This window comes from Vicugna pacos, chromosome 16 (assembly GCF_048564905.1).
Source record: "Vicugna pacos chromosome 16, VicPac4, whole genome shotgun sequence".
Classification (NCBI taxonomy): domain Eukaryota; kingdom Metazoa; phylum Chordata; class Mammalia; order Artiodactyla; family Camelidae; genus Vicugna; species Vicugna pacos.
The window spans coordinates 48,590,952-48,617,915 of record NC_133002.1 but is presented as its reverse complement, the minus strand read 5'-3'; the positions used below and the strand labels follow the sequence as shown (position 1 = coordinate 48,617,915).

Here is a 26,964-nt window from a genome sequence, read left to right as displayed (position 1 = left end):
GGACTATTTAAGAAATCCCTATGAGAAAAGATAGTGATTGCAGGGTGCAGTGGTATAAAGTGGTAGGTTCTAGATACATTTGGACGTTGGAGACTACAAGATTTCATGATTGGATATGGGGTGTGATAAAAGAAGAGAGTTTAACATGAGTCCAAGGATTTAGGACTGAGCAATTGGAAGCTGAGAAGAGTCTGAGATACCTGTTAAGACATCTATGTGGAAATGTTGAGGGGGGAGTTAAATATCAGTCTGAAATTGTTTTAATTAATTTCCCAAGATTGAATAGTTTTGATACCCAGGAATAAATCCCCACTTGCTCATGGTAGGTGGTTTTTATTTTTTGTGTGTTTTTTTTTTAAACATTAGTAAGTTCATGTGTCCAATTTGGTATCTTGTTTCTGTGTGTTGTTTGTGTCTTTAATATGTGTATCTGTAGGATAAATTCTGGCTGTGGGTTTGTGCAAAGCAGGTGTGAATTAATTTTAAAGTAACCAAACTATCCTTCAAAAAATTTCAAAAATGTATCTCAATAAATTGTAGTAAGGTATTTTTATATACCTTTAGGTTCTGTTTATTAAACTTTGCAATTTTTCATTCAAAAGTGAGATTGGTGTTTAAAGTTATGTGTGCACATAATTTTTGTCAGGTTTTAAGTTAGAATTCTATATTTTTCTAAAAAGACTAGAATTCTTCCTGATTTCTTTATGCCAGCACCACTATTTTAATTGAATAGAAATTATCTGCTCTTTAATCTTTTTAAAGACTTCACTGAGGAAAGTCTTGTCTGAGCCCCTATCTTTTGTTAAGGCATGCATATTATATTCCCTGATTAGATAGAATACAAAAATACACAATATTTAAACATTATAGAAATGCATAATGTGGAAAATGAAAGCTCTCCTTAGTCTCCTCCCCCTCATTATAACCACATCAGTGGTTTCTTACACATTTTCCTCTGTTCTCCTCTCTGCATCTCTGCATATTAATGTTTTATTTGGATGACATTAATACGCCAAGACTTTTTATTTTAATTTGGCAGTTTATGTTTGTCTCTGTGTGTGTGCACTCTTGTATCCTGTATCCAGTTTATCATTTAACTAGTGCTATTTGGAGAAGTTCTTCCATGTTTGCATCTTTTCCTTTTCTCTTCTGTTAGGGCAGTCTTACAGTTTATCTGATTGATTGGTCTGTTCCTATCTACTCCACTCTTGGGAAGAGAAAAAAAACTCCCAAAGAACAGTTCTTAAATTTGCTGTTTCTAGCATATATTTCCTCTTTTGGTAATTTCAGCTTTTATTTTAATCTCTTTCTTAGTTTGACTTTGTTATTCTTGCCATATTCTTTTTACTCTATACCCAGGCTGTTGGCTCTTGACTCAAGGGGTATGCTTTGGCCATAAAATGGAATGTTGTTCATTGCCTACTTGGAGAGCTAGTTTATTGTCATGGATTGGTTTAACGAGGAAAAAAAACCATACCTCCCTTTAAAGATTTCTTATTTTGATTTTTTCACTATATTTTCCTAATCTTTTTAAAGTTTAAAATTCCGGTGCAAGTTTTATATACTAATTGAATCCTCTTGTTCATCTACTGTATGGTCTGTGGTTTTCATCCCTGCCAATATATGTCCCTGTCTCTACCTCAAAGTGTTATTTCCCCAAGAAAGCCAGCCCTGATTAAATAAGTTGTAAGGGATATTTTTCCCGAAACAGTACCAGTTAATGTTGTCTACAGAGAAGTGTCATGTTTAGTTGGTGTAATTTCCTTTCAGCAGCACCTGCAATTGCAGCTTATTAGAATTCTTTTGCTCTAGTGTAAGTTGCCCACTCTAACCTTCACAGGGCTGCCTTTGAATGCCATCCATCTATGTGGCCGCAGAGGGAGGCAGTTGGGGAATGTTGATAAAGACCACATTGTTCTCCTATTTATCTTTCTCCTGTGTGTGTCTGTGAAGGCAAACAGCTTTCAAGAGATGTCTTTGCTGAAACTGAATACAGCTCTCGCAGTTGTTACACAGTTTTGATGCTGCCATTTGTCTTTATTATGATACTATCCTTGCTCCTAGCGTCCCTTGTCATAGTGCCATTCCAGTCAAGTTCTTTCTTCTAGGACTGTGTGCTGCCCAAATAACTTTTCGTGGATTGTGATTTGGCAAATGCCAGACCTGTTTGTCCTAACACTAGAATCTCAGGATCCTGTATTCACCATGACTTGAAATTTTCTCCTCAAAGCAAAAAATTATAAAAATTCCATGGGTGTTTTTTGTTTGTTTGTTTTTGTTTTTGTTTTTACAGAATTAAATCTTTTAACGACTTAGATTATTTTTCATTGTGAACTTAGCTGGAGAGGTTATTTCTTATCCTGCCCACATGTATACAAAGGAAGTTTAGTGGAAATGATTTCTACCCCCTTGAAATTAATCTAACACAAAGACTATGGGTATGAACACTCACCATACCAAATTCATTCTCATCACTTAAGCATGAGCTTTGTAACAGTAGATTTTAGGCTAGGTTAAAGAGTAGCTAATGAGTTTTGTGTAGTCTGCGGAAACTTGCCACCATGTTTGAGACCACCTGAAAGTCTTTTTAGGAGAAGGTGTGAAAAGGACAAGAGAGGTGTGGACAGTTATTTATTCTTAAGGCTATTAGATAGATGAAGTTGCTGAAGAGAGCAAGTCATGTCCCATCTAGGAATCAGGAGCCATCTTTTGCAGATGGTTGAAAACCGTCAAGGTGTGGTGGAAACATACAGGTTTTATGAAGTGTTCTCAGAAAGCACAGCTTCAGCAGCTTTAAACTATCACAAGTTTAATACCTGGGTAAGTACTTAGGCCTTCCAGTAACTGGATTTTATCATTGAAGAAGAAGCAGATTTACTTAATTACTCTGAGGTTAGCATGTTGGAGAAATGGAAATCTTTTAATAAATTAATCAAACTTTTTGTTAGCAGTGTCATATAGCTATCTAGACAGGGCCTTTTGCATCGTTGGGATAATGAATGCGGAGCTGGATTTTTATCAGGCACTGAATTGTTAAGTGTTGTCTGGCTCTTCACAGGTTCACCGGAATAGCACCGTGCGCTCTGGCTGTGATGTGAACCCCTCCTGTGCACTGTGTGGCTCAGGCAGTGCCAACACCATGCCTCCAGAAATCCACTACGAAGCCCCTTTGTTGGAACGCCTTTCCCAGTTGGACTGTTGTGTTCACCCAGTTCTAGCATTTCCAGATGGTAAGAAAGGCCACATAATAGACAAGTCTAATAAATGAGAATTAAGGAGTTCAAAGTGAAAGTTGTCCAAGATTCTGGTATAACTGAGGTCCTATCAAGATATTGCTGTCAATAAAATCTTCTCTTAGAATTTTGCAAATAGGATACAACAGATCCTTTGACCAGAATGTGCCACTAAAAACTTGCAGCTTGCTAAGAGAGGGTTCCCCCTGACTCTTCAAGTGATGAGACTAGGACAGTTGCCTTCCAACCACAAGCAGCCTGGTCCGTTATACCCCATTATATCTTTTAAAATGTATTGCCTATGTGCCATGATGTAAAATAAGATAGCACTGTTCTGGAAGAATGTCTTCATATGTTGGGGTTGGGGGTTACTGTGGTCACATGACTGCTTTCCCAGTTATACATAAGCATAGATCCTCAGACTTAGCTTGTGCTGTCTTTCTAAAGTTAATCTACCTGATAAGCCTCTGTGTCTGCCGAATTTCCTTTTCTATTTCCCTTTTCATAATTGTTTTTCTCCCAATTCGCAAAAGTCATTTCTTTTACCCGTAGAGAGTCTTGCTGTGGGTCTTGCCCTCCAGAGTATAAAAACCTTGGGCAGCAGGGACACCAAAGGAACCATTTCAAAGAGTTCATGGCTTCTGAAGAAGCATGGGAGTTAAGTAGAAGGAAATTTTCAATTAAAAAGTTGATGAAGTTGAAGGTATCTTTTTTTGTTTGTTGTTCAGACTATAACCTATGGCAAGATTCTTTGCTTTTTAAAAAAAAATTTTATTTTTGTTTGTTTTGTGATTTTTTTTTTAGAGGGGAGATGTAATTGTTTATTTATTTAAATTGAGGTACTAGTAGGGATTGAACCCAGGACCTTGTGCACGCTAGGTACACATTCTTCCACTGAGCTATACCTTCCCTCTTAATTTATTTTTAATTTTTTTGTTGTTTTGTTTTTTTGGGGGGATAAATAGTTTTGTTTGTTTGTTTATATTTTAGATGGAGGTACTAGGGGTGGAACCTAGGACTTGTGCGTGCTAAACATGCACTCTACCTCTGAGCTATACCCTCCCTCCAAGATTTGTTGCCTTTTTTATCACCTTAGAATAAATGTTAAGAGAATTAACAACTTATACCTGAAACTAGCATATTGCGCATCAACTATATTTAAATTTTAAAGAAAGGATTAATAACAGAAGTTAGACTGATTGAAATCTGAATAAGTGGGTTTAAAAGAAAGATTACTTTTTGTAGTTACATTTACTTACATGCCAAGGTATTGATATAAATATTTTTAAAACATGTTTAGTATTCTAGAAAATACAACTGTCTGAGTTTATGATTTGTTTGGAAATTACATTTCAAATGGTGGGAGTACATGAGCAAAAATGTTAAAAACACTGCTCTATAGACTACGGGAAGTGAGTGCCTTCGTAATCTGGATTCGTTTCATTGATTTTCAGACAATCTCATGATCTGGTCCAAACCAACAGAATTTAAGCATTTTGTCTTGAAACACTGTGGTATTTTATCTATATGTTATGGCTTATATTATGGCTCTTATTTTCCATTAGTTAAATTTTAAGTTTTCTGAGGATAAGGGACCTTGTTTTTCTTCCTACTCTATCTTTCATAGATAGTCTGTACAAGTTTTCGAAAAGAAGGTAACTGAAATAGGAGACTGAGGAATGAGAATTATGTGGGATGTAAGATTTACTTGGGGATATGAGGGGAAAACTCAAGTTTTTGTTTTTGTTTGTTTTTGTTTGATGAGGGAGAGGTAATTGGGTTTATTTATATTAAGAGAGGGTTCTGGGGATTGAACCCACCAGGACCTTGTGCTTGCTAATAAGCATGTGCTCTATGACTTGAGCTATACCCTCACCCTGCAAAAACCTCAAGTTTTAGCATGAGTGGTATATTATGTTTCTTAAAGGGACAGATACTCAATAATTGGGGCTTTATGGGGCATACTATCTAGGTTCAGTGTATGTCACAAGTGGACAGTTCTGCTGTTGTAGCACACAAGCAACCATAGTGTATAGCTGTTTCAATAAAACTATTTGTAAAAACAAGTATTACTAATAGCTATCCTAGAGAATCCTGTCTTCTGTTTGACAGTTGGTCAAACGTTGGATGACTATAATCCCCTCTGGTTCTTTGTTCTTCAAATGATTGAATTCTTTCTTGGTCACCTAAATCTGTAGCTCCTTCAAGCCTTATTATCAAGACTTCAACTGTAAGAAAGAGTATGGTGTAATATTCTTGCTGCCACATGACTTCTAGTAAGAGTGGAAATATTTAGGAAACTTGAAACATATGGATAGCAAGCAAGGCAGGGGTTTAGGTCAGGAGTGGTGGAACAGTAAATAAGCTTTGGAACATAATAAATGGAAAACACTAAAATATTTTCCTCTATGCTTCAGATTCCAGAGTCATTGACTTTCTACCTTCTCTTACCATTTGGATTGTAGCTCGTGTAACTTAAGATAATATTTGTGTAGCATTTTATAGTTTATAGTTTATGTAGCACTTTGCCCATACTTATTTCTTCTCTCAGTAATCTTGTAAGGGGTTACTTCAGTTTTACAGATCAAGAAATAGGCTTAGAGAGGTTGTGGTTTATCTTAGGCTACATGGCTGATACAGATGGCTCCAGGACTCAAACCAAGGTCATCTGATACCTGTCCTTTTCACTATAGTTCATGCTTGTTCCCAACCAGGCTATTAGGAGATGCCAGCTTTCCGCAGAGAGCGCCACCAGGAAGACTCAGAAACATTTCTTGGGTTACTCTTTCAGGATTACAGTGTTTAATTGTATGGTGAATATGTGAATAAAGATTCCTGAAGCCTATAGTTACGTTCTGATTCTGATAAGGTCTCCGCTGTACTTATTGAATATCAGCTGATAAATATGGTGGTTGTTCCCTTGTCAACAATATTACCATGTATAATTGTCAGTTATTTCCCACATCCCCCAATAAGATATGCCCAAACCACCTGCCTGACATCTCTTGTTCCATCATTCAGCATCTCTACTTGGAGATACCCATTTCCTGTTAACACTTTCTGTCCTTCCAACTGCATCACATCTATAGATCTGACCACTGCCCTTAAACTTCCCCCCTTCATTCCATTCCAAACAAGTGTAGGTAGCAATGAGGGGAAAAGGAAGGAAAGATATGGAACACCCCTTCTTTGGTCTTCATGATCTTCATTTCCTGCCTGCCCCTAAATACTGTCTCTCTGTGTCTTTCTGTCTGTCTCTCTCCCACCCCCTCCTTCCCTTCTTCCCTTCTTCGAGACTGAAGGAAAATATTCTGTATATTTTACTATCCTAAGTAGGCTGTATGAACATACTTGCCTATGGATAAATTAGACTTTATGTGGGTTGACTTGGGGACCTAAATTACTGTATCTAGCATTGTTCCTATTGGCGTAATTTTGATTTGATCCAAATGGCTGCCACATTCAGAATGCAATCTATTTGTAAACTGGAAGATTCCCAGGGCCACAAAGATACCAAGTTCCAAAGGGTGCTATTATTCTGTGTGAACAGCACCTCTTAAAGTATTGAGATTCACCCGTATATCATTGTGTAGAAAAGCAAGTAATAATGAGGACTAGCAGCCAACATAATACTGTGTGAGTCAAACATGTGCTCCAGACCTGACCTCTGGCCACTCCTTTGCAGCCTCTTCTCTAGAATATATTTAAAGATGGCGGGACTTTCAACTTTTCATTTTCATATAGTTTTACTAATATTTTGTAACCAGTTTGCATAGTTTTTTAGGATGAGAACCAATTGCAGCTCTTAATCCCAGAGTTTTGTCTCCCATCTTGACCACACCTCCACCACTCCCATTAATTTGAGGAACTATGTGTGATAACCATTTAGTACTCCAGAAGGAGGGGCTTATTTCTTTATTACCTCACTTTAATGAAGCCAGTTAATCCTTAGCTTGAAAAGTAAAAGATGTCTAACCTTGGGGAAAAGAATGACTTAGGTTTGAGTTTAATAAGAGCACCACCTGCTGGCCATGAAGATCTGTGCTGTTTCGAGAGAGCTTGCCAAGACAATGAGCTGTATACATAAGGCTACTGCAACTTACCAGCAGGAGGAGGGAGTGAGCATTACAAAACAGCACAAGAAAGTGTGCTTCAGAAAATGGTGGAAAGTAAAGAGTAAAATAGTGAAGTGAATCATGGAATATCACACCCTGATGGGCCTGAAGTCAAGGTCTCTTTTTATTTTGTTTGAGGGAATAGTAACCTCAGATGATACTAATAATCACTTCTGTTTGTGGTCATTGACCTGATCAAACATCTGCACCCTCCTCTCTGATGATAGCACTTTACCACCATTACCTCTGCAAGTATAGAATGTATGAAATCCTCTTCACAGTGGGTCACTATTGTATCCTGTTCCATTTCCTGTCTCTTTCTTTGCTTGCTTTCAGGTCCTCTGTATCCAGTCTAAGATTTTTGAGCTTTACCTCCATGTGGATCCCAGGTGGTGTTACGTACTCAGAGCATGAACTCAGACCAACAGTTCCTAAGAGATCATTTTTGTTCACTGATTGGGGGATTTAACTGAGTTTCTGTTCACTCTTATGTGAAAGCAGTTAAAATATAGCAAACTTCTAGCAAAGTGTACCAGCCTGAGTCCCTTAAATAGTTTGTTATTATCCCTAACTGCTTATTCAGTGGGTTGATAGGGGAAGTTACTCTTGATTCTGCTTAATACCTCAGGGTACAAGGTGGTGGTCTACCCTTACGCCAGCTTCCACTTGAGAGCGTTTAAATGAGGAGAGGGGATTAGGAGAGGAGTTTTAGTTGAAGAATCATTGATTTAACATTTGAGTTGAGAGACTCAGCAGTCAACTAGTCTACCAATAACATATAAATGTCTTTTCTCTCTTGTGCTTACTCAAATTGATTGATAGTGGCTGTCTGGATTTAATTAACTCATTAATCTTCTGAGACGGGTCTAAGGTCTTGGGGTACAATAGAAAGAGTGTTGCGATTAGCCTGTGACTGTAGCAGCAGAAGAGGAGAGAACTGGAGCATGCGTGCTAGGATGTTACCAGCCCTGATCAAGTCTTACTGCCTCATTTTATAGATGAAGAAGCTAACCAAGCTCAGCTAAGTGATTTGTTCTTGTTTTCTCCTCCTGCTCAGTGATGGGAACAGGACCTGAGTCCAGGGCTACTTATTTCCACCATAACCACATCCTCTCTTTTTTTCTCCCTGGCTTAATTTTCAGGTTTGGGAGCACAATGACTAGGGAAAATAAAAGGGAAAAAATGAAATCACTGTGTTTTTGTAGTCCCATTACATAGCCTTTGCGAGGTGGGAGTAACTTTTCTGCTAACAAAGGGGCATCCTGGGATATAGACGAAGTGTTCTTGAGCTGCCTTTACACCTTTGAGCTCAGCCCAACTGTCAGAATGCCTCTAGATGATGCTTTATTTCCTATGCAGCCTTTCCCCCAACCACTCTGAATTAGAGCAAAGAATTTTTATCATGAATACCTCTAAACTCAATTCTTATGGGAAGTTTTGTTTTGTTTTGTTTGTTTTTAGGGGCTTAGGGTGGGGTCCAAGGGTTGTGAGCACAGTGAGCTCTGATGTCCTTGGCCTGGCTGGGATCTCCCCAACTTCAAGGTTGCCAAAAGCTGACGTATTTATTTTAAGGCATTGGGATAGTTGAATCTGTTTTCGAGTGTAGAAAAGAAACAATGATTATGGGGAAAAAAAACTTTAGAAGACAGCACTGTTCCCATAGAGGTATCTCCTGCTTGGACATGTAACAAATACTTAATGTCACTAAAACTTCAATTGTTTTCCTAATTTGTTTCACTGATTTAAGTTAAGGATCTAGTGGTCTGTGCTCCAAACTGGGAAGTAATGTCTGGTGCTGAGGCTGCTTGCCCATTGAGGAGAATCATCCTGAGAATGGAACTATTTTATCCACTTGGGAATATGTTCCTTCCAGTCCTGAAAGGCCTAGTGTTCAGACTTGTTCTTTGAAGTGTCATGAAAATCGTGGTCTATACCATGGAAAGAAATTTTTTTGTTTTTTACACCGCAGAACTCTTTTGAAAAATATCCTGTACTCCCCCGTTCCTTGGGAATAACTTGAGATACATCAGATTTCACCTCAGAATAAAACCTCTCCATTCTCTAGGCCAAAGAGTAATCTCATGGTGTGGGTTTTAGAATTATACAGACCTGAGTTTGAATGTTGGTTGTTACTTACTAAACTATGTAACTTTGAACACCTAATCTGCCTCCCTGCACCTGTTTTCTGTGTTTAAAGGGAACATAGTAACACTTACATCATGGAGTTAATTATTATGAAAATTAAGTGATACACATTGTCAGGCACCAAAAAATGGGTTCAGTAAGTGTTCATTTATTCCCCTTTTCTCTGTCCCCCACTCCTAGCTCACTTTGAGCATATATCTTCTATCCTTCCTGGGAGCCAAAACCACATTAAATGTCTAGAAAATACATTACATAGAATAAGTTAACAATTCTGAAAAAAGAAAGCTTGCCATTGTTAAGTAGAGTTTGGAATGAGTTTTGAAAGATGGCAGATAGAATAACTGTGGAGAAATAGAGTCAGGAGAAAAGAGCCCAGAGCACACGCTTTTGCGTAAACTCCTGTGGGGTAGGAGCTGTTATGGGGAGTTTCTTTGCCCAATTGAAAAAGGACACAGAAGTAGGGATGAGACCTGACATTTGTCTGCTGATAAATTTGGACTTGTTTTGGAATGTAGCTAAGTTGGATTTTTCCCGTCTTCCTTTAAGCAGTGGTGGTTCATTCTCTGCTGCAGTAGTGCATGTGGACTAGGGGGCTGGGACTTTTGAGTATGTCCCAGGTAGTTAATGATGCCCAGGAGGAACTGGGAGCTAAAGAGAGATGTGCTGGTCTTCAGGTTAAAAAGGACTGGAGGCTTTTCAGAACCCTGAAAAGAGACCTACACCTGTATCCATGTTTCAGAAATGAGACTATAAAAAAAGACAATCTAAGTTTCACATTGCCACTCGAGTTTCTAGCCAGAATAATAGAGCAAGAAATAGAAATCAAATGCATACAAATTGTAAAGAAAGTACAACAGTCTCTCTTTGTAGATGACATACTTCCATGTGTAGAAAATACTGGTGACTCCACAAAAGCAGCAGAAGGTATTAATAATGCATTTAGCAAGATCACAGGATACAGGTCACTGTATTAAAAATTACTGTATTTCTATATGCTAACAGTGAACAACTATAAATTGACATTTTTTTTAAGTGCTATCATTTATAATGGCGTCAAAAAATACGAAATACTTGAGAAAGAATCAAGTTAACGAAATATGTTTTAAGACCTATATAGCTGCCAAACACTGATGAGAGAAAACTGAATCCTAAATAACTAGAGAGATACACCATGTTTATGGATTGAAAGACTCAGTATTGCAGTTCTCCCCAAACTGACTAAATGCCACAGCAAGCTTTGTTTTGTTTTGTTTTTCAAAAACTTAAGAAATAGACCACCTACAAGTGAAAAAGAGTCAGATTCCATCTTATCTGTGATGCAATGGGTTTAAAGGTCCAAGAGAAAACTAGTTTTAATCTAGAAATACTTTTTCTAAAGAAATTACTCAGGCCATATTCTTAGGAAAATAAAAAAGGAAACTAAGAAAATGGAAGGATGCAGGAAACAATAGTGAACCCCCCCCAAAAAAGGTAAAAATTAAAATTACGTCTAAAAGGTTAATTTGTGATATTGAATATTAACTACTCAGGTTTTAAAAGCTAGATAATCTCTAGAGGTAGGTGGTGGGGGTTGGAGGAAAGAGGAGGAAGAATGGTGAGGTTCTTATTTAGGGGACAATGTAGTACTCAGTACAGGGTCTGATAAACAGTAAATGTTGAATGAGTATGTCCTGATTAACAATGTTGATAGAAAGAAGTGGGTTGAAATGTTTCTGTTTCTAAAAGTAGAAATAGGGTGTTTATCAATCTTTCAAACCAATGAAGTTAACAGATTTTGCAGAACACATGAACAAAGAAAAATCCTTCAATCTAACAAAAGGTGTTTCAGATTTTGTTTTTGTTTAGAACTTGAAAATAAAAGGCACCTGTGACTTGCTTGTATGCAAATAAAAGAATGATCTTCAGTAAAGTTTCAGTGAACAGATCTTCAATATGACAGTGCTTGCCTGGCTGTGTCATCCTGCCACTGGGCGAATAAGAGAAGGGTGTGATATAGGTCTTGCTCACTGGAGAGCTAGAGTTACTGTGAACACGCCTCACTTCAGGAGAGAGGAGCCCAGAGCCCAGGTGTCTGGATTAACCTCCAGTGTTTTGTGTTTCTTACAGATGTTCCCACAAGCCTGCACTTCCAGAGCATGCTGAAATCTCAGTGGCAGAACAAGCCTTTTGACAAAATCAAACCTACAAAAAAGTTTTCACTTAAGCACAGAGCACCCATGCCAGGCAGTCTGCCAGATCCAACTCGTAAAGACAGGCACAAGTTGGTCAACTCCTTCCTAACAACAGCCAGTAAGTTTCAGGGGTCCAGAGAGGCCTGCGGTTACTTTTCTGTTCCTTCCATGTTCTCACATTACTGGAATGGCCATGGCACTGTGTCGGGGTTGGGAGTGACAAGTAATAGATATAAATCCAGCTTACAGTCTTCTTTTTTCTGCTTATCTTGGGTGCTCTCAGATGGACTTTGAAAGCCATTCCAGACTGTGTATCTTCCAGCAAGACCCAAAATGCTCAGTGAACTGCCAGTTGTGCCATGGCATTGGGTCCATCTGTGGGCAGACTGTCTTCTGTAGTCTGGTGTCACACTTCTCTAGTTGAGGGCCCTGTGGGCTCCCTGGCCTATCCTGGCCATTGTGTTATTTGCTAGAAGCTTCTGTCTCAGGGGACTATCCTGCTGCCCTGGATGTCTGTATCATTGGCCTAGAGAGAACTCAAGAGCTCGGAACTCAAATAAAAGATTTTTCAGAAGATATTTCACAGCTCTTTTTCTGTTCCCCTCTTCAGAGCTGTCCCATCACCAAACCCGGCCTGACAGGACCCACAGGCAGCACTTAGACGATGTGGGGGCCGTGCCTATGGTGGAGCGAGTGACAGCGCCAAAAGCAGAGCGCTTGCTCAACCCGCCGCCACCTGTGCATGACCCAAACCACAGCAAAATGAGATTGCGAGACCATTCATCTGAGAGAAGTGAAGGTAGGGCCAGGCCCGGCACCTCTGCCTGCATCTGCACCTTCTCAGGGCTTTCTGGGGCAGCCTGGGCTTCTCTTCATTGCCCCTAGCTTTGTCCTTCACTTTCTAGGAAGGCAGAGTAGAGGGGCCCTACTGCTTTCGAGTGCAGGTCACTCACTGCTACAGCAACCTCTGCTCCACCCCTGCCTCCTGTCAGCCAGTTTGCTTCCTCTTTTTATCCTCTAGGCTTAGAAAGCATTTCTGCCTTTACTGTGTATCGCTGGCATTCTGAGCTTATGCTAGAAGTAGAGCTGGTTGAGGTAGCCATGCATTCCTCTTTTCTGTTGACTTCTGCAGTGTTGAAGCATCACACAGACATGAGCAGCTCAAGCTACTTGGCGGCCACCCACCATCCACCACACAGTCCCTTGGTGCGACAGCTCTCCGCCTCATCAGACACCTCTGCACCCACCAGCTCCAGCCCACAGGTCCCAGCCAGCGCGTCTGTAAGTACCTGCATGAAGTCGGCAGGGCAGTTGCGGAGGGCAGCCCCTCTGCAGTTACAGCTCATTCAGGTGGGTCCAAGGACGGTGTAGAGTGTGGGCTTTGAGGGCCAGAACGGTTATGGGGACTCAGCTCATCATGACATATGTGTTAATGTTTAAGTCAAAGTGGTGATATATGATCTTCTGTTACATTGCTTTCCTTGAGTTTTTCATAGTGGAGATGGATCTGAGCTGAGCAGACTCTTAAGGTGATCTATGACTATTCAAGATCTGCAAGGCTGAGTTTCACACAGGACTGAACAATACTATGACTAACCCAGTTGGTCCAAGAAGTAAACGTGAGAGGAGGGTTGTAAGAGAGATATGCCTGTGGGCATTGGAGACCTTTGCTTTCCTTTTTTTCACTCTTCTGGGACGTGGAGCTGAAGTCCTGAGAATAAGCAGCGGATGGACTTGCTAGGGCACCTGCAAGGGAACGGAGATGCAGAGCCCATGTTTTTCCAGGTGTACAGAGCAGAATTACAGATCCAACAGGCCACCCTGGTGGTACTGACATGTCGTGCACTCATAATGCCAGGCTGTCTGCCCCCATCACCTTTTGCAGCACCTCCCTCCACCCTATAGGCTGTTTGCATGAGCATTCTAGACACACATTCCCAGTAATATCATTCTAATATTTTAGTTCCTTAGTTTGTACCTCCTTGAACACATATACCTGTAGCTGCTTTGTGCTCACTAAAGAGTCTTTTGTATAGGAGTTATGATAGTAATAGTGGTGATAGTAATAATAAAATGCTATGAATGTGCTTATTTTGTCAGTACTTAGTGCTTTATATGTGTTACCTCAGTCAGTCCTGTAATGCGCTTTGAAATGTAGGTGGTGTAAAAGATTCCCATTTTGTTGGCAGGGAAACTGAGGTTTTCCAAGGTTAAGTAAATTGCATAAGGCAAGGCGACTGGTGAGGGTTATAATTGTGATTCAAACCCAGGCAGTCTTGACTGCAGAGCCACCTCCTGCCATCACGCTGCGCACTGTGAGCCTGAGAAGGGGAATTGCCAAGGTGACTCAGGCAGGTGCTTTGAAGCCCCCTCAGAGCTTACGTTTAGAAACTTCTAAGCCCACAAAATGTGCTCAACTAGACTTCTGTGAAAAGGTGGAAATTCACATTGTTCTGTCTTTGCTCTTAAAAATCAGTCTTTTCCAAAAGACCTCCTTGTTCCTCCCCCTTATTCACCTCCCATACTTACAAATTTTATCTTAAAAGGTATGTAGTATCTATCACAAACAGTGATCCATTAGCAGGGGGTCTCAAAAAACCAAAAGGTTTCAAAGAGACTAATTCTGATAGAAGATATTCTCTGAGATCCAGGACTCGCTGAGACTTCAGTATGTTCTCACCTGCCAGCCCTCGTCTGTCTGGAGAGTGTAAACTTAGGCCTGGATCATTTGAAATTTTCATAATTATTTAATGAGTACAAAGTTAGTATATAGCACTATGCTGCCTGTAAAACTCTTGCTGCCATTTTTTTTAAATAGTCTGGATTTATTAATAGGAAGGAGGGTGATAAGCCAGATAGTTAAAATAAGGTAGAGAAGCTAGAAGACACTGGAGAAATGATGGGGGAGGAGAGGGAAGGGGTATTTGTGGCAGTTTTTCCCAAAAAAGCCAGTGGAAGCGTAAGAATCACCTCTGAAGCTTTTTTTTTTTTTTAAATGCACTCATTTTGCTTCTGATGTGCAGACAGGTTTGGAAACCACTTTGCATTCCCAGCACCTGCCCTCCACTTCTGGCTCTAGACAGGAGAGAGAAGTTGGCTTAGACCAAATGGGTGCCTGATAGAACTGGGCGATCTAGGTGTAGGATGGGTGCTCGAGCCTATTGAACCCCACTACCCACTCCTGTCTCTTTGACTTGAAGATACTAACATTAGGCTGCTAACATCAGGCCCAAGAAGATTCAGGGAAAATACATACACATTTCTACCAGCAGTTTCACATTCATTCTTGAACAAGGTACAGGGAAAGCTGTCTCTTAGGGCTTCTTTCAGGTTCTTGTAGTGGGATGTGTAAGGTCAGCAGAGGTGATAGAGGCCTTTGGGTATGAGGTCACTAAACCTCAGCTGCAGAACTCAGCCAGGCAAGACTTGTGGACATCTCTTCATCTCTTTTAGGGTAACTGTTTAACCTAAAACCTGGGCTGGCCACCCTTGGTGGTTTGGGTTTGAATGCAGCCTCTTAGGTGTTTGCAGCTGTATTGTCGCCATGGCAGCATGTTTGTCATCCCACTGTTTCCCTCTGGCCTCCCACAGCTCAGTTGCCAGTCTCTCTGTTTCAGGGCAGGGTGTTTGCTGTCTGGGCACAGGCACCTTGTGGACTTGCCCCTCCATCTAAGAAACCATGCCCTTTGGCTCCCAGCTTTATTCTTCCTCTGATCTCCCAACTGCTGCAGATGCCCGCCTCCTCCTCTGATATGGATCCTTGTTAGTCTTTCTCCAGGAGTGTGAGCTGTAGACAGCCAGGTCCTCTTCGTTCGTTTCCCTCCACTCACCTCCACTGATACAGCTAGAAAGCTCTCAGCTCTTTCCCCAAGAATAATAGCCAGAAAGTGGAAATCACATAAGGACTGAGCAGATGGTGGGTACAGATTTAGCCGAAGAGTTCAGATCTACAAGGAGGAGATGCTTTCATGACAACCAGGGTTAGCTGATCTATTGAGCTGGGCCTGTCCTTTGGGCATCTTTCAGGTTAAGGGGATTCATCTTTTTAACTCAGTCACCACTAAGCTTAATTGTTGCTTTTAGGAGCCACCATGTGTCTACGTTGTAGACAGGGATAAAGGGGGGGGCAGATAGGAGGATTTAACAGGTGGAGGGAGTAATAACAGTATGTGTAGAGGAGTAGGAACCACAGCAGTTGACTCAAGGCCCAGGATACCCATCCATGCACAGTTCAACAGAAGTGTCTTCTCATGTGAGCCCATGAAGAAAGAGGGTGGCCAGTAAGACCTGTGAATAGGAGATACTGAGATACTCCTCAGGATCACCTAGTATTTCTCCTGAGTACTTTGTCTTTGGGGGACCATCTAGGTGCAGGTAGCTGCTACTGTCTCTGCCCAGGCCCCACCCAAGGACCCACATGTCTGGTTATCTGTTATCCTGTTTTAAATCTCATACATAGGATTTGATGTTTGTAGAATTGTTCCTCCCTTTTAAACTTAGCTTTGTCTTACAGCAGCCAGTAAGGAGGAGAAGGGGAGAGAGTTCATTCGATATTAACAACATTGTCATCCCAATGTCTGTCGCCGCAACAACCCGTGTAGAGAAACTACAATACAAGGAAATCCTTACTCCCAGGTAGAGGCTCTACATTAATCAGCTCTTCTCCCTGTTCTTCCTGTTACTGCCCCTTTTCCCTCTTCCCTCATCACTGAGCTTTGGGCCCTAACCTTAGGCTTTTCTTCTCTGTAAGAGGAAGACTACCTGATCAGAATGAAATTATTTCTGTATATAATTCCCATGATGTGAGCATGAGCCAGACCACAGGGCAGAAACTGGCTTAAGACGTTTTGTTTGATACATAAAATATGTTTTAAAATATTGAATTTGTTGTCAGCATCAATGTAGGATTTCACATACGAATCTTTATTTCCAGCTTTTGTTGACAAATCAAAAGATTGGGCAACCCTGTGTACGCATTCGCATATGGTAGCAATCAGCTGGTGCTGAGTAATGCTAGTCCTTAAACAAGTTCTTTTGCTTGAGGTTGTAAGTCTCCCAGCTCTAGTTCCACCCTCAGCCTGCTTCCCCTGTTTCTGGCCTCTTGTGGGCATTTGAGTCTGGGGTCTCTCATGGAGGCCTCCGGGGCTGAGAGGCCCAGCAGAGAGCAGAGTCACTCCAGGTGCAGGGCTCTCGGGCTTTCGCAGACGTATTTATTCTGCCCCAGGCTGCCTGCCATCTCATGATTGTCTCTTCCTGGTTTTGCAGTTGGCGAGAGGTTGATCTTCGGTCTCTGAAGGGGAGTCCTGATGAGGAGAACGAGGAGGTAACTGCATGATCATTCCCTCTGAGAAGAATACACACATACACACACTCACACAGGTGCACACACCTCAGGACATGTGGGTGTCAAGTGCAAGCTCATTGTATTCCTGTGCTGACCAGGGAGAACCTAGTATGGGGTGGGGCTGCTTCTAGATTTTGTCTCCCTGGAGGAAAGGGGATCATTGAAGGTACTCTGTTGCAGATCGAGGACCTATCTGATGCAGCCTTTGCCGCCCTGCATGCCAAATGTGAGGAGATGGAGAGGGCTCGGTGGCTGTGGACCACGAGTGTGCCACCCCAGCGGCGGGGCAGCAGGTGATGGGGCAGTGGGGCAGGCACAGGCTCCCAGCGCCTGTGGAGGGAGGGTGAACAGGGAGTTTGGGCCCTAACTGTGTCTGTGGAGTTGCCACTGCCTCTTAGTTGCTCTTCATCTTCATTCATTGGCGATGGCTGAGAATGCAGAAGTTCTTTGGTGTCTGTTGGAACTCATGAGCATCCTTGCTCAGTGGGTTACTGTCCAATTCTCACAAACTCTAGTGATCTCCTGGGCTCCAGGAGCAAGCTGCCTATGGCATTTGGAGGCCCCACCACAAGTTCACCTTCTTTGGACAGTGGAGGGTGGTTTTGTGGTGCTACTTGGAAGAACTGTCCTACCCTGTCTCCCTTTATTAATAACAATGAAGAGCCCTCAGCATTCTCAAGTAGAAAGATTTAGGGCTCTTGTTTTTGCCTTTTTCTTTGCATATGGTTTTCAGAGTCTGGACTAATCCTTCTTACCCTGTGAATCCACTGGGCACTGTGCTAGGGATTGGCCCCCAGCATTGTTCAGCCCTGTTGTTTTCTCGGGATGATAGGCGTACACAGTTCTCAGATGTCATGTTGTGTACCTGCCTGTGCACAGTGATGGGAGGAAGTGAGGGATTTGTAGTTCCTAGGAAAGAACTGTTGGTGTCAGCCTACCTCAGCACCTCTGGTCGGGATGCTTCTTTCATGCCACCTCCCCATCCCCATCCATTACAAAAATAAACATGTAAGAAATTCCCTATTACCCAGGCACTAAGGTTTGCACTTCTTGGTGTACAGGTCTTACAGGTCATCAGACGGCCGGACAACCCCCCAGCTGGGCAGTGCCAACCCCTCCACCCCCCAACCCGCCTCCCCTGATGTCAGCAGTAGCCACTCTTTGTCAGAGTTCTCCCACGGTCAATCCCCCAGAAGTCCCATTAGCCCAGAACTGCACTCGGCCCCCCTCACTCCTGTGGCTCGGGACGCTCTGAGACACCTAGCCAGTGAAGACACCCGTTGTTCCACACCAGAGCTGGGGCTGGATGAACAGGTGAGAATACTGCCTTTTCATGGGATTGGCGGGTGGCAGGGAACTGGGGGACAGTACCTGCTCAAGATGGATCTTCATTTTATGAACTCCTCTCTCCTCTTCCTCCCCCCGACCCCCATTTTGAAGGGAACAGGGGGCTGAACTTGAAATTGACTTTCTGAAGGTACCATGGAACTAGCTGTTGTTAAAGGGTGCCCACTCCATGAAAATCCTTCCCAAACCTCCCCAGGAACTCTAGAGAGAGAGAGAGACTGGTCATAGACTCCAGTCCATGTGTTTTGGGGCAGGGCCTTGGAGCAGGAGATAGGCTGGGACTTGGTCTTCACTAAGGCATCTTGTCTGCCCACAGTCCGTCCAGCCATGGGAGCGGCGAACCTTCCCCCTGGCGTACAGTCCCCAGGCAGAGTGTGAGGACCAACTGGATGCGCAGGAACGGGCATCCCGCTGCACTCGGCGCACCTCAGGCAGCAAGACTGGCCGGGAGACAGAGGTGGCACCCACTTCGCCTCCCGTTGTTCCCCCCAAGAGTCGGCATCTGGCGGCAGCAGTCACAGCCCAGCGTCCAACTCACAGATGAGCAGGATTCGAGAATCTAAACAGACTCACTAACTATTGGCATTAAAGCTTCAGAAATCTCTGCGTTTGATATTCAAACATCATATGCCGAAAATTTTCACAGTTTTTAGTGAATTTAAGGAATTTAGATTCTACTTTGGTATTTTTTTCTTGTTTTGATTTTTGTTTTGTTTTTGTTTTGGTTTCCATGTTTTATTGTCACACACCTGAGCACTTCCTCCAGTTGGCAAACAGAAGTTCAGGATAAGACCCTGCTGGCCTGGTCCTGGCACATCCTCTGCACTGTTGAATCACTGGACTTAGCGATGTTGGATGATCGCCCCTCTCCCTCACACCTGTGGGCAAGGTGGGACAGCCAGGTGGGCAGAGGGAAGGGAACCTCCAGCTCGGCGTCGCTACCTGAGGTTAGGGTGGGACAGGGCAGCATGCTTTGGGCTCTTGCCCTCCCAGCAGGGTCCCCTTGGTCGTCTTTGTGCTAGAGCACCCCTACCAGAGCCTTGTGGCTGGAACTGCCAGCTGTTCTCACCCAGCTCTCTGCTGACGGGATGGCTTCCCCTTGTCACCCAGATCTTGAGACCTATTTGGGTTTCCTCTGCATTTGGTCATCCCTGTTTTGACTCCTTAATTGGAGTAACCTGGCTGCGGCTGCTCAGGTCCCCGTCCTGCCCCTTCATGCCCTCTCATCTGCTCCCCCACGCCACACACACACCAGTCTTTCCACCTGGAACGATTTTACCACCTATCCTAGTCTTATCAAGGTAGGGCTAGGATTACTGTTCCCACTCCTCTGCAGACTCGAGGGGCTCTGGGACATGAGCAGCCATCTCCCCTGTATAATTCTGTTTTCACTGACCGAGTCATTGGGTCATGTTTCCTCCCCATCCAGTTCCCTGTCAATGTCAATCAGACCCTTTTTCCAGCTCCCCTTGCCTGTGGAACACTGTCTGGTCCTAGCTGTGGTTCCCATCACTCCCCCATCACCCCCCCTGGGTTAACCTTGTGCCTGTTTCATGTATGATCACATCACCAAAAAGGGGGGCGGGGGGGCAATAAGGACTTTTTTTTTGCCATTTTTTTGTAATCGTATAAAAATAGTAAACAAACTGCTTAATGGTTGGGGTTTTTTCACAATTTTCAACATTAGTGAATTTTTTTTTTGATTCTGTTTGCAAGTTAAAGGGTTTGTCATTGTTTCTTTAAAAAACAATAATGCACCATATCCCTATGCATAAAGTGCTTCTTCTATTTATAAGGTTGAAAATTCTGAATAACCCTTTTAGCATTGTAAAAAAAAAAAAACAAAAACAAAAATGGAAAAAAAAACTTGTATTTTGTAAATATTTTCTTTTCCTGCTTTGAGCTGTGTATTGGCAGCGAGATATGTAGCTGTCTTTGTTCTATAGAAATGCTTTTCTTCAGAGAAGCTGATCTTTGTTAATGTCTTGATTCTGTTCGCAAAGCACAGACTAGTGCTTAAAAAAAAAAGGAAGGAAAAAGTCAAAAAAAATAATAAAAAAAAAAGTTACAGAATGCTGTATGCCAGGCCCTTCTTGACACTGGACATGGTAATGGTGGCAGCTGAGGAGCCGGCCCTGGTGGAGCAGTTCTCTGTCCTCTGACTTGCCCCGAGCCTGGAGAGTCTTCTACCTTCTGGGCACCTGGCAGGGTCCTCTGATTATCACCAGAGAGAGGGTGTGGTGGTTTTCACAGGAGGAGGAGATGAGGGATGCCAGGAGGAAGGGGTCTGTTTAAAACACCTGCTTTTTCTTTTTGTTGGATGTAAGTGATTAATCCATTGCTCTTAACGTTTTTTCCTTTACTGAGGCCAGCAGTGTGACATTTTAATGGATATTTCACCCCCTTTCTGGGATTGAGGTCAGTGAGAAAGTATATACTTTGCATGGAGCCTGAACCAGCATCTTTCTTCTGAGGAGGCTAAGTGCTTGATTGTCTTTGTACAAGATGAGTCAGTGCGTAGGCCCGGTTCTCTCTTTTACTTTTTTTCCTTTCCTGGCAGTCAAGTTGAAACGGCCAGTGAGGCTGCCTGTCTGGTTCTCAAAGCCCCGAGTTCTTAAGTAGCCTTTCTCTTTGGCTGCCCTGTTGCTGCTTCTGGAGTGGCAGTTAAGATCTGCTCTACTTAAGTCTGCAGTGGTTAAAGCACATCAGGAAAAGCTGAGAAAAGTAAATATTTTGAAATTTTGTGTGAAAAAGGGTTCAGTGTTACAACCTGGACCTAATTACTAAGGAACAGTAATTAATATGATGGGTTCTGTTCTGTTTGCCTTTGTGGCATTGCTGGGGGCTATCTGGTACCCCTGTCTTAATGTAGCAGACACACTCTCCAGTCTGTAATAAGGCTCAGAGAGGAAGGCAGCTGTGTAATCCTAGAAGGCATCTAAGATACCCATTCAGCTGACTGGCCTAACATTCTGCTTCAGCCCCAGACCTCTAGGCTATTTTCCAGGGACAAAAAGGTCTCACACAGCCACCCCAGCCTTCTAAGGTATGGGTCTTACAGACTTGAGTGCAACCTTGTGAACCCAGTACAAAGGTACTGCCCTTTGAGGTGGACCAGGGTGGTTTGCCAGCACCACGATGGGAGAATCAACGGAGAGTCTAACGAGTCTGAGAGCTCTCCTTTCACTTTCAGGGCCCCAAAGCCAGCTGGTAAATCCTGATGCGCAGCTTTTAACAGTATTGGTGTTCCTGAGCTAAGATCTCTCAGGCTGGGAAAGGACTTGGAAATCATACATCCTGTATTATTTTCTGGTCCTCTGAATCCATGCACAGAGACCTTATTTAATCAGAGTAATAACTTTATTTCCAAATTCACTTATACAACAACTGTGTAAATCATTTGTTAAAACACACAATACACCATATGGACATTCACAGACAGGAAGCTAAGCTAAGATGGTTTCATGTCCCTCCCCCCACCCTCAAAATTACCGAAGAAATCATGGGACTTGCAAGTGCCAGAAATTGTCCTGCCCAACACTGCAAATGCACGGAGCTCAGTCCATTAGGAGGTGAGACCCTGGGTCAGTGCCCAGGGTAACCCTTTTCAAAGCTCAAGAGAAACCAGAAGTCTCTTGAAGCTACAGATCTGTAGATGTGACAAGCTGATGACCACCTCCACCTCTGCCCTCATCCCCACCTCCTGGCTTTCCTTGAGGGACAAAGATAAAAGGGTGAAGAGATCTTGGCAGCTGCTAGCAGTATTGGCTGTGTGTCCGGAGCTGGTGGGAAAGGTGACATAGAGGTGCCAACGACTTAGAGGAAAGGATGCCAGCATATCTGGAAGGCATGATTGTGGGCTTGGGACCCCTGCAAAGGGGCAGCGGGCCAGAGCAACCATATCTCCAGATTCCTCCACAGGCCTCACTGCCTGCACCTGGCTGGGAAGGAGATGGGAACCAGCTGGCAGCCTGTTGCACCCATCAGTGAAAAGCTGAAATCCCAAGGACCTCTAGCACATGTGGTTGAAATCATGAAAAGGGTTGCAAGGCCATTGGAACTGGCATGGCCAGTGGAACTGCTGCACTCCGAGACCCTCCCTTTGCCCAGCGGTAACTATCTTACAGGCTCCTCCCCCCACCCCCCCGCCAGAGCTCAACAAGCAACCGCAAAAGGGTACAGTCTCACCATTGAAGTCGATTTAAATGGAACTATGGCTAAAGTGAGTGGAGAGCGTGAAGGAACTGGGTGTATAGCATATCCTATCTAGCCCACCCAAGGGACACTGGAGGAAAAGGGGGTGGGGAGGTGGCCAGCCCTGGGGGGATTGTCCTCATTTTAGGTTATAAGCCAGCAGCATTCCTTTGCAAACTACTCCCTGCCAGCACTGACCTGATCAGCCTGAACTGTGATCTTTAGGCTAATCCAGATAGCCCACCCAATGGGAGACTCCAGAGACCTCAGAGTAAGTACTGAAGAGCAGGGCACAAACCACAGGATGAGGTGCAAGAAACGCAGCCAAAATGGGTGGCAGTAATGAGGGGCCGCATCTCTCAACAGCTACCAAACCTTGACACCACGTTTCCTTTCTCTTCCTCAGAACCATTCTAAAAGCAGCTGGGACTCAGGACAGAGCAGAGCCTCACAGTGGGAAGGTTTGGGCCCAGATGATCCCTTGCATGGAAAGCTCTAGCGGCAAATGAAGCCTTCAGCCCTGGACTCTACCGCTCAACCTTCCAGGGTTGCCTTTAACTATACCCAAATGGGATGTGGCAGAACTGGGCCTGAGGCTAATTTTTTGTTTTTAAACAGCAGATTTCTACAAAGGCTACTTCCCTTTCCCCATGTCAGGAGATGGGACAGGTGCAAGGTCAGTGGGGACTCTGGCCAAGACTTTGGAAATGGTGTCTCCTGACTTGTCACCCTTCCTCGTTCAGGCAGCTCAGGCCCCAGGAGCCGGTCCAGGGCAGGCAATCCATCTCAATCCCTGCTGTGGTCGTAGGGCCTTGGGTGAGGAGGTCTGGGCCATCCTTCCTGAGGGAGAGCTTGGAGCTGGACCCCAGGCTGAGGGGTGGGCTGTAGACCTTTCCACAGCTGGCGCCCATGATGCAGGGAGCTGGAAGACCCTCTCTCAGGGTGTCTGTGGGGCCCAGAGAGCGCCATCTTCATGCTGCAAACCAGGCCAGCCATAAGACACGCCAGCCTCTGCCTGACAATGGGGAGCCCTGGGGGCGGGGAGGGGGCACCATAGCTTCTGTCTTCCCGTGCTTTAGGCCTGCTTCTCAGCTGAGGGTTCTCAGATGTCAGTCTGGTCTCTGTTGGGTCCCAGGTGCTGATGAAGGCCTTTCAAAACTTGAGAGGCCCCACCGGGGAGAGCCACGCTGGCCTTCTGGAGCTAAGTCCCAGATCGGGGGGTGAGAGACATCTAGGAACCCCATGAAGGTGGGTTAGAACCTCTTTACAAGCATTTCAAGATACATGCGTCCTTTTTTTTTTTTTTTCTTTTCACTATCATAGTCACTCTGGTGAATCCAAGCATAAACAGACAAATCCGACTACAACGCGACAGGGTGCAGACGGGGAGGGGAGGGCGACATCTATGTATATGTTCAGCTGCTCCAGTAGGACAGACAGCATTGCTTCCAGCTGGGACTGGGGGGAGAACCATTTCCAAGGGGGCACGTTCCCCTTTTTGTGGTGTGGAGGGCTGGTTATGAGCACTGGGGGTTGAGCAGCAGCTGGGCTCTCACAGGCTGGCAGTCATAAGCTGTGGGGGATGGTGGGAGTGTAGTCCGGTCCTGGGGGTCTTGCCGACCTGTACCAAGTCCATCTCTGGCACCCAAGACGGCCAACCTGTGGTCAGCACAGGAAGGGGACCAGGCCTCTGGGAGGAAAGGCTCTCCAAGTCAACAAGGCATAAACATCCAGGGTCGTTGCACACCCCACCACCCCGGCCAGCTCACACCTGTGATGGGGGGGTGGGGCGGGGGACTGAGTAAGGGCATCAGGTTCATTGCCAGGGACACGCCAGCTGGATGAGTGGAACTTAGACTGAGACTGAGGATCCCCCACTATGTCTGGACTTTGCCTCTCACTTTACTCTCCCCCTTGGTTTAGAGTAGGTGCCTCTGCATCTAAATAATGTCCATTACTGAGAAGCAGGGGTGGTGAGGCTAGGAACTCAGGACAGTGTGACGAGGGGTACAGGCAGTGACTGGGCTCCACACGGCAGACACAGGCATGGCGGGGGCAGACAGGTGGCTGCGGTGGCCGTGGGAGAGAGGGGAGGCTCAGGATTCACCTCCCTGACCCCCACACACTCCAGAGATGCCAGAGGCCTAAACTTGGGAAGAGGCGGATATCTCCCAAGAGGCACAAGTCCTTACAAAGAGAACTGGTTAGCCCTGAAGTCCCTGATCTGTGAAGTGGCCAAAACCGTGGGTGCAGTTCCAACCCTCAGAACTCAACAAAAGGGGTTTCCGTGGGGCAGAGGGAAGCCCATCAGCCTAGGACCCCGCCCTGCAGGGAGGGAGGAAGAGGCCAGCACTCAAGTAGGACTTGAGTCCTACTCAGAGGATATCAAGTAGGTCTCAGAGGAAGTGATCCACTCCTGCCAACCTTTCTCCTCCTGCTCACTGTACCTTCACGGCGTGGGGGGATTGGAGCCCCTCTCCCACAGACCGCCCTCCAGAGGGTGGCACTGACCCGCTGCAGGAAGGGAGGTCACTTGGTCTGTTTTCTGCTGCCCTTCCAGGCAGAACTCAGGGCCTCTCCCGTACGCCCTTCCCTGCCCGCTCCCCCCACCCGGCCCCTGCAGCAGCCTCTCCGGGGCCCTCCCCACCCCACCCTGTCCTGCTCCAAAGGTTGCCCTGTGCCTATGGCTCCAACGCACCAAGTTTCAAGTCCTTTGTTGCCGCCGCTGCCTCTCTAGCACCCCCAGGATGGGGCCCAAGGAGGGGTGCCCCCAGTCCCTTGAGAGTCCCAAGAAGCAGCTTTCAGAACCTCTCCTCCCTCTTCTACTCAGAGGAGGAAAAAAAAAGAATCAAAAGTAATTGCCCGAGGAAATTCTGGGTGTGGCCATCTTTTTAAATGTTCTTAAAAATATTTTATTATTATTGGCCCATCCATCAATTTGGAAAGATGAAATTTGCTCTTATTCCCATCACTGATTTGGAAGTCCCGAGCCAGAGCTGAGCGACAAAGCAGGTTAAGTGATTAACCGATTAACCGATCTGTGAGGAGCAGCTGGGGGAAGGCAGAGGGCGAAGGGCCAGATCATTATTCTTTTTTTTTCCACACTCTCTCACTCTCTTCTCTCCACGATTACTGACCGCCCCGGGGGCCCGATCACAAACCCTGCTTGGCCAGGGAGGCGGACACCTCGTCGGCTAGCGTGGCGAGCTGCGGCGAGTCCACCAGGTCGATGCTGCCGGTGGAGGAGACATTGCTGAGGTGCCGCGGAGATGTGTCCCCTGACACCACAGGCGACTTGTACACAATCTCTGCCCCGTGGTCTGTCTTGGCTTTGGCGTTCTCGCGGAAGGTCAGCTTGTGGGTTTCAATCTGCGAGAGGAGGTACAGGAGGGTGAGCCAGAGACAGAAGGGAGGCCCTGCCAGCCAACCGGCCTTGGGTGGGAGGGAGCCGTGATGGCCCCTACGGTTTCATCATTTTCCAAAAGCTAAGGCTTGTGCAGGGTCCTGCTTACCTCCCAGCCAGCCACCCAGTCCCCCTTCAAGGAGGCAGTGACCCTTGTGAGTTTCTTGCTACCTTTCCAGAGAAGTGCCGCACATGCAAACGTGTTTGAGTATAGAAAAAAATATATATATCTATATGTTAATACATATGGTAACAATATCCACATGCTTTGCACTTTTGTTTTTAGATTTAATACCTTCCTTTATCAGTACATAATTCCCCCACGCTCATTGACTGCTGTGCAGTTTTCCATCACAGCAGGTGTACCAAAATGTATCTACTCCCCTGTGGGTAGATATTTAGGTTATTCCAGTCTTTTGATCTCACAGACAATGTTGTGCATAAGTAACCCTGGATATCTTTGTACCGAATTTCATTTCACACACGTACTGTAAGTGTATCCCAGCAGTGGAATGGCTAGTAGGTCAAAAGTCATGTGCATTTTACTTTAATACACACACGCTGCCAAACTGCCGATGCAAATGGAGGAGGGTCTAAAGTAGATTAAGGGACGTGCCCGGAGCCCCTGCCGTCCAGCTGTGAGCCACACACAGTCCTCCCCTTTGCCAGTGACTGATGATGAGGCTGGAGAGGGTAGAAGCTGGGGGCAGCACTGGCAGGTGTACTAGAGAACGTGATGCAACAAAGCCCTTTTTAAAGTAGAGAAACGATGACTGGGAGGTCTTACGAGCTCCAAAGGACACCTGGGAAAGTCGGAAGCAGAAAGCATTAGCTAGAGCTGCCAGGAGTACATAGTAATTCTCTCCTGATGAGCCCTGAAGTGGTGGACACGGTAATTCTCCAACCTTTTTGGGTCCTGAGACCTCCCTGAGAATCTGGTGAAACCAGAAAAATGTGTACACATGCCTGCATGCTCTCACACACATTACAACTTCTCCACACAATTTCAGGA

The 26,964-nt window shown here is 44.7% G+C and overlaps 2 protein-coding genes across 17 annotated transcripts in view; one reads left to right on the top strand and one right to left on the bottom strand.

The window, feature by feature from the left end:
- Positions 1–20,428, top strand: part of KANSL1 (KAT8 regulatory NSL complex subunit 1) — a 163,511-nt gene extending 143,083 nt beyond the window's left edge. For all 3 annotated transcript variants that reach the window (XM_015235177.3, XM_031685559.2, XM_015235176.3), the window contains 9 exons: positions 3,059–3,230; positions 11,600–11,782; positions 12,275–12,463; positions 12,797–12,945; positions 16,178–16,299; positions 16,930–16,987; positions 17,189–17,301; positions 18,070–18,322; positions 18,672–20,428. In XM_015235177.3, coding sequence (XP_015090663.1) covers positions 3,059–3,230; positions 11,600–11,782; positions 12,275–12,463; positions 12,797–12,945; positions 16,178–16,299; positions 16,930–16,987; positions 17,189–17,301; positions 18,070–18,322; positions 18,672–18,899 — 1,467 coding nt within the window. In that variant the 3' untranslated portion in view covers positions 18,900–20,428. The remainder of the gene's footprint in view (positions 1–3,058; positions 3,231–11,599; positions 11,783–12,274; positions 12,464–12,796; positions 12,946–16,177; positions 16,300–16,929; positions 16,988–17,188; positions 17,302–18,069; positions 18,323–18,671) is intronic.
- Positions 16,567–26,964, bottom strand: part of MAPT (microtubule associated protein tau) — a 111,663-nt gene continuing 101,265 nt past the window's right edge. For 9 of the 14 annotated variants that reach the window (XM_072939349.1, XM_072939351.1, XM_072939348.1 and 6 more), the window contains one exon: positions 25,438–25,918. In XM_072939349.1, coding sequence (XP_072795450.1) covers positions 25,703–25,918 — 216 coding nt within the window. In that variant the 3' untranslated portion in view covers positions 25,438–25,702. Of the gene's footprint in view, positions 16,968–19,104; positions 19,234–25,437; positions 25,919–26,964 lie in introns of those variants that run through there. The other 5 variants (XM_072939343.1, XM_072939342.1, XM_072939345.1 and 2 more) reach the window with 1 other exon arrangement.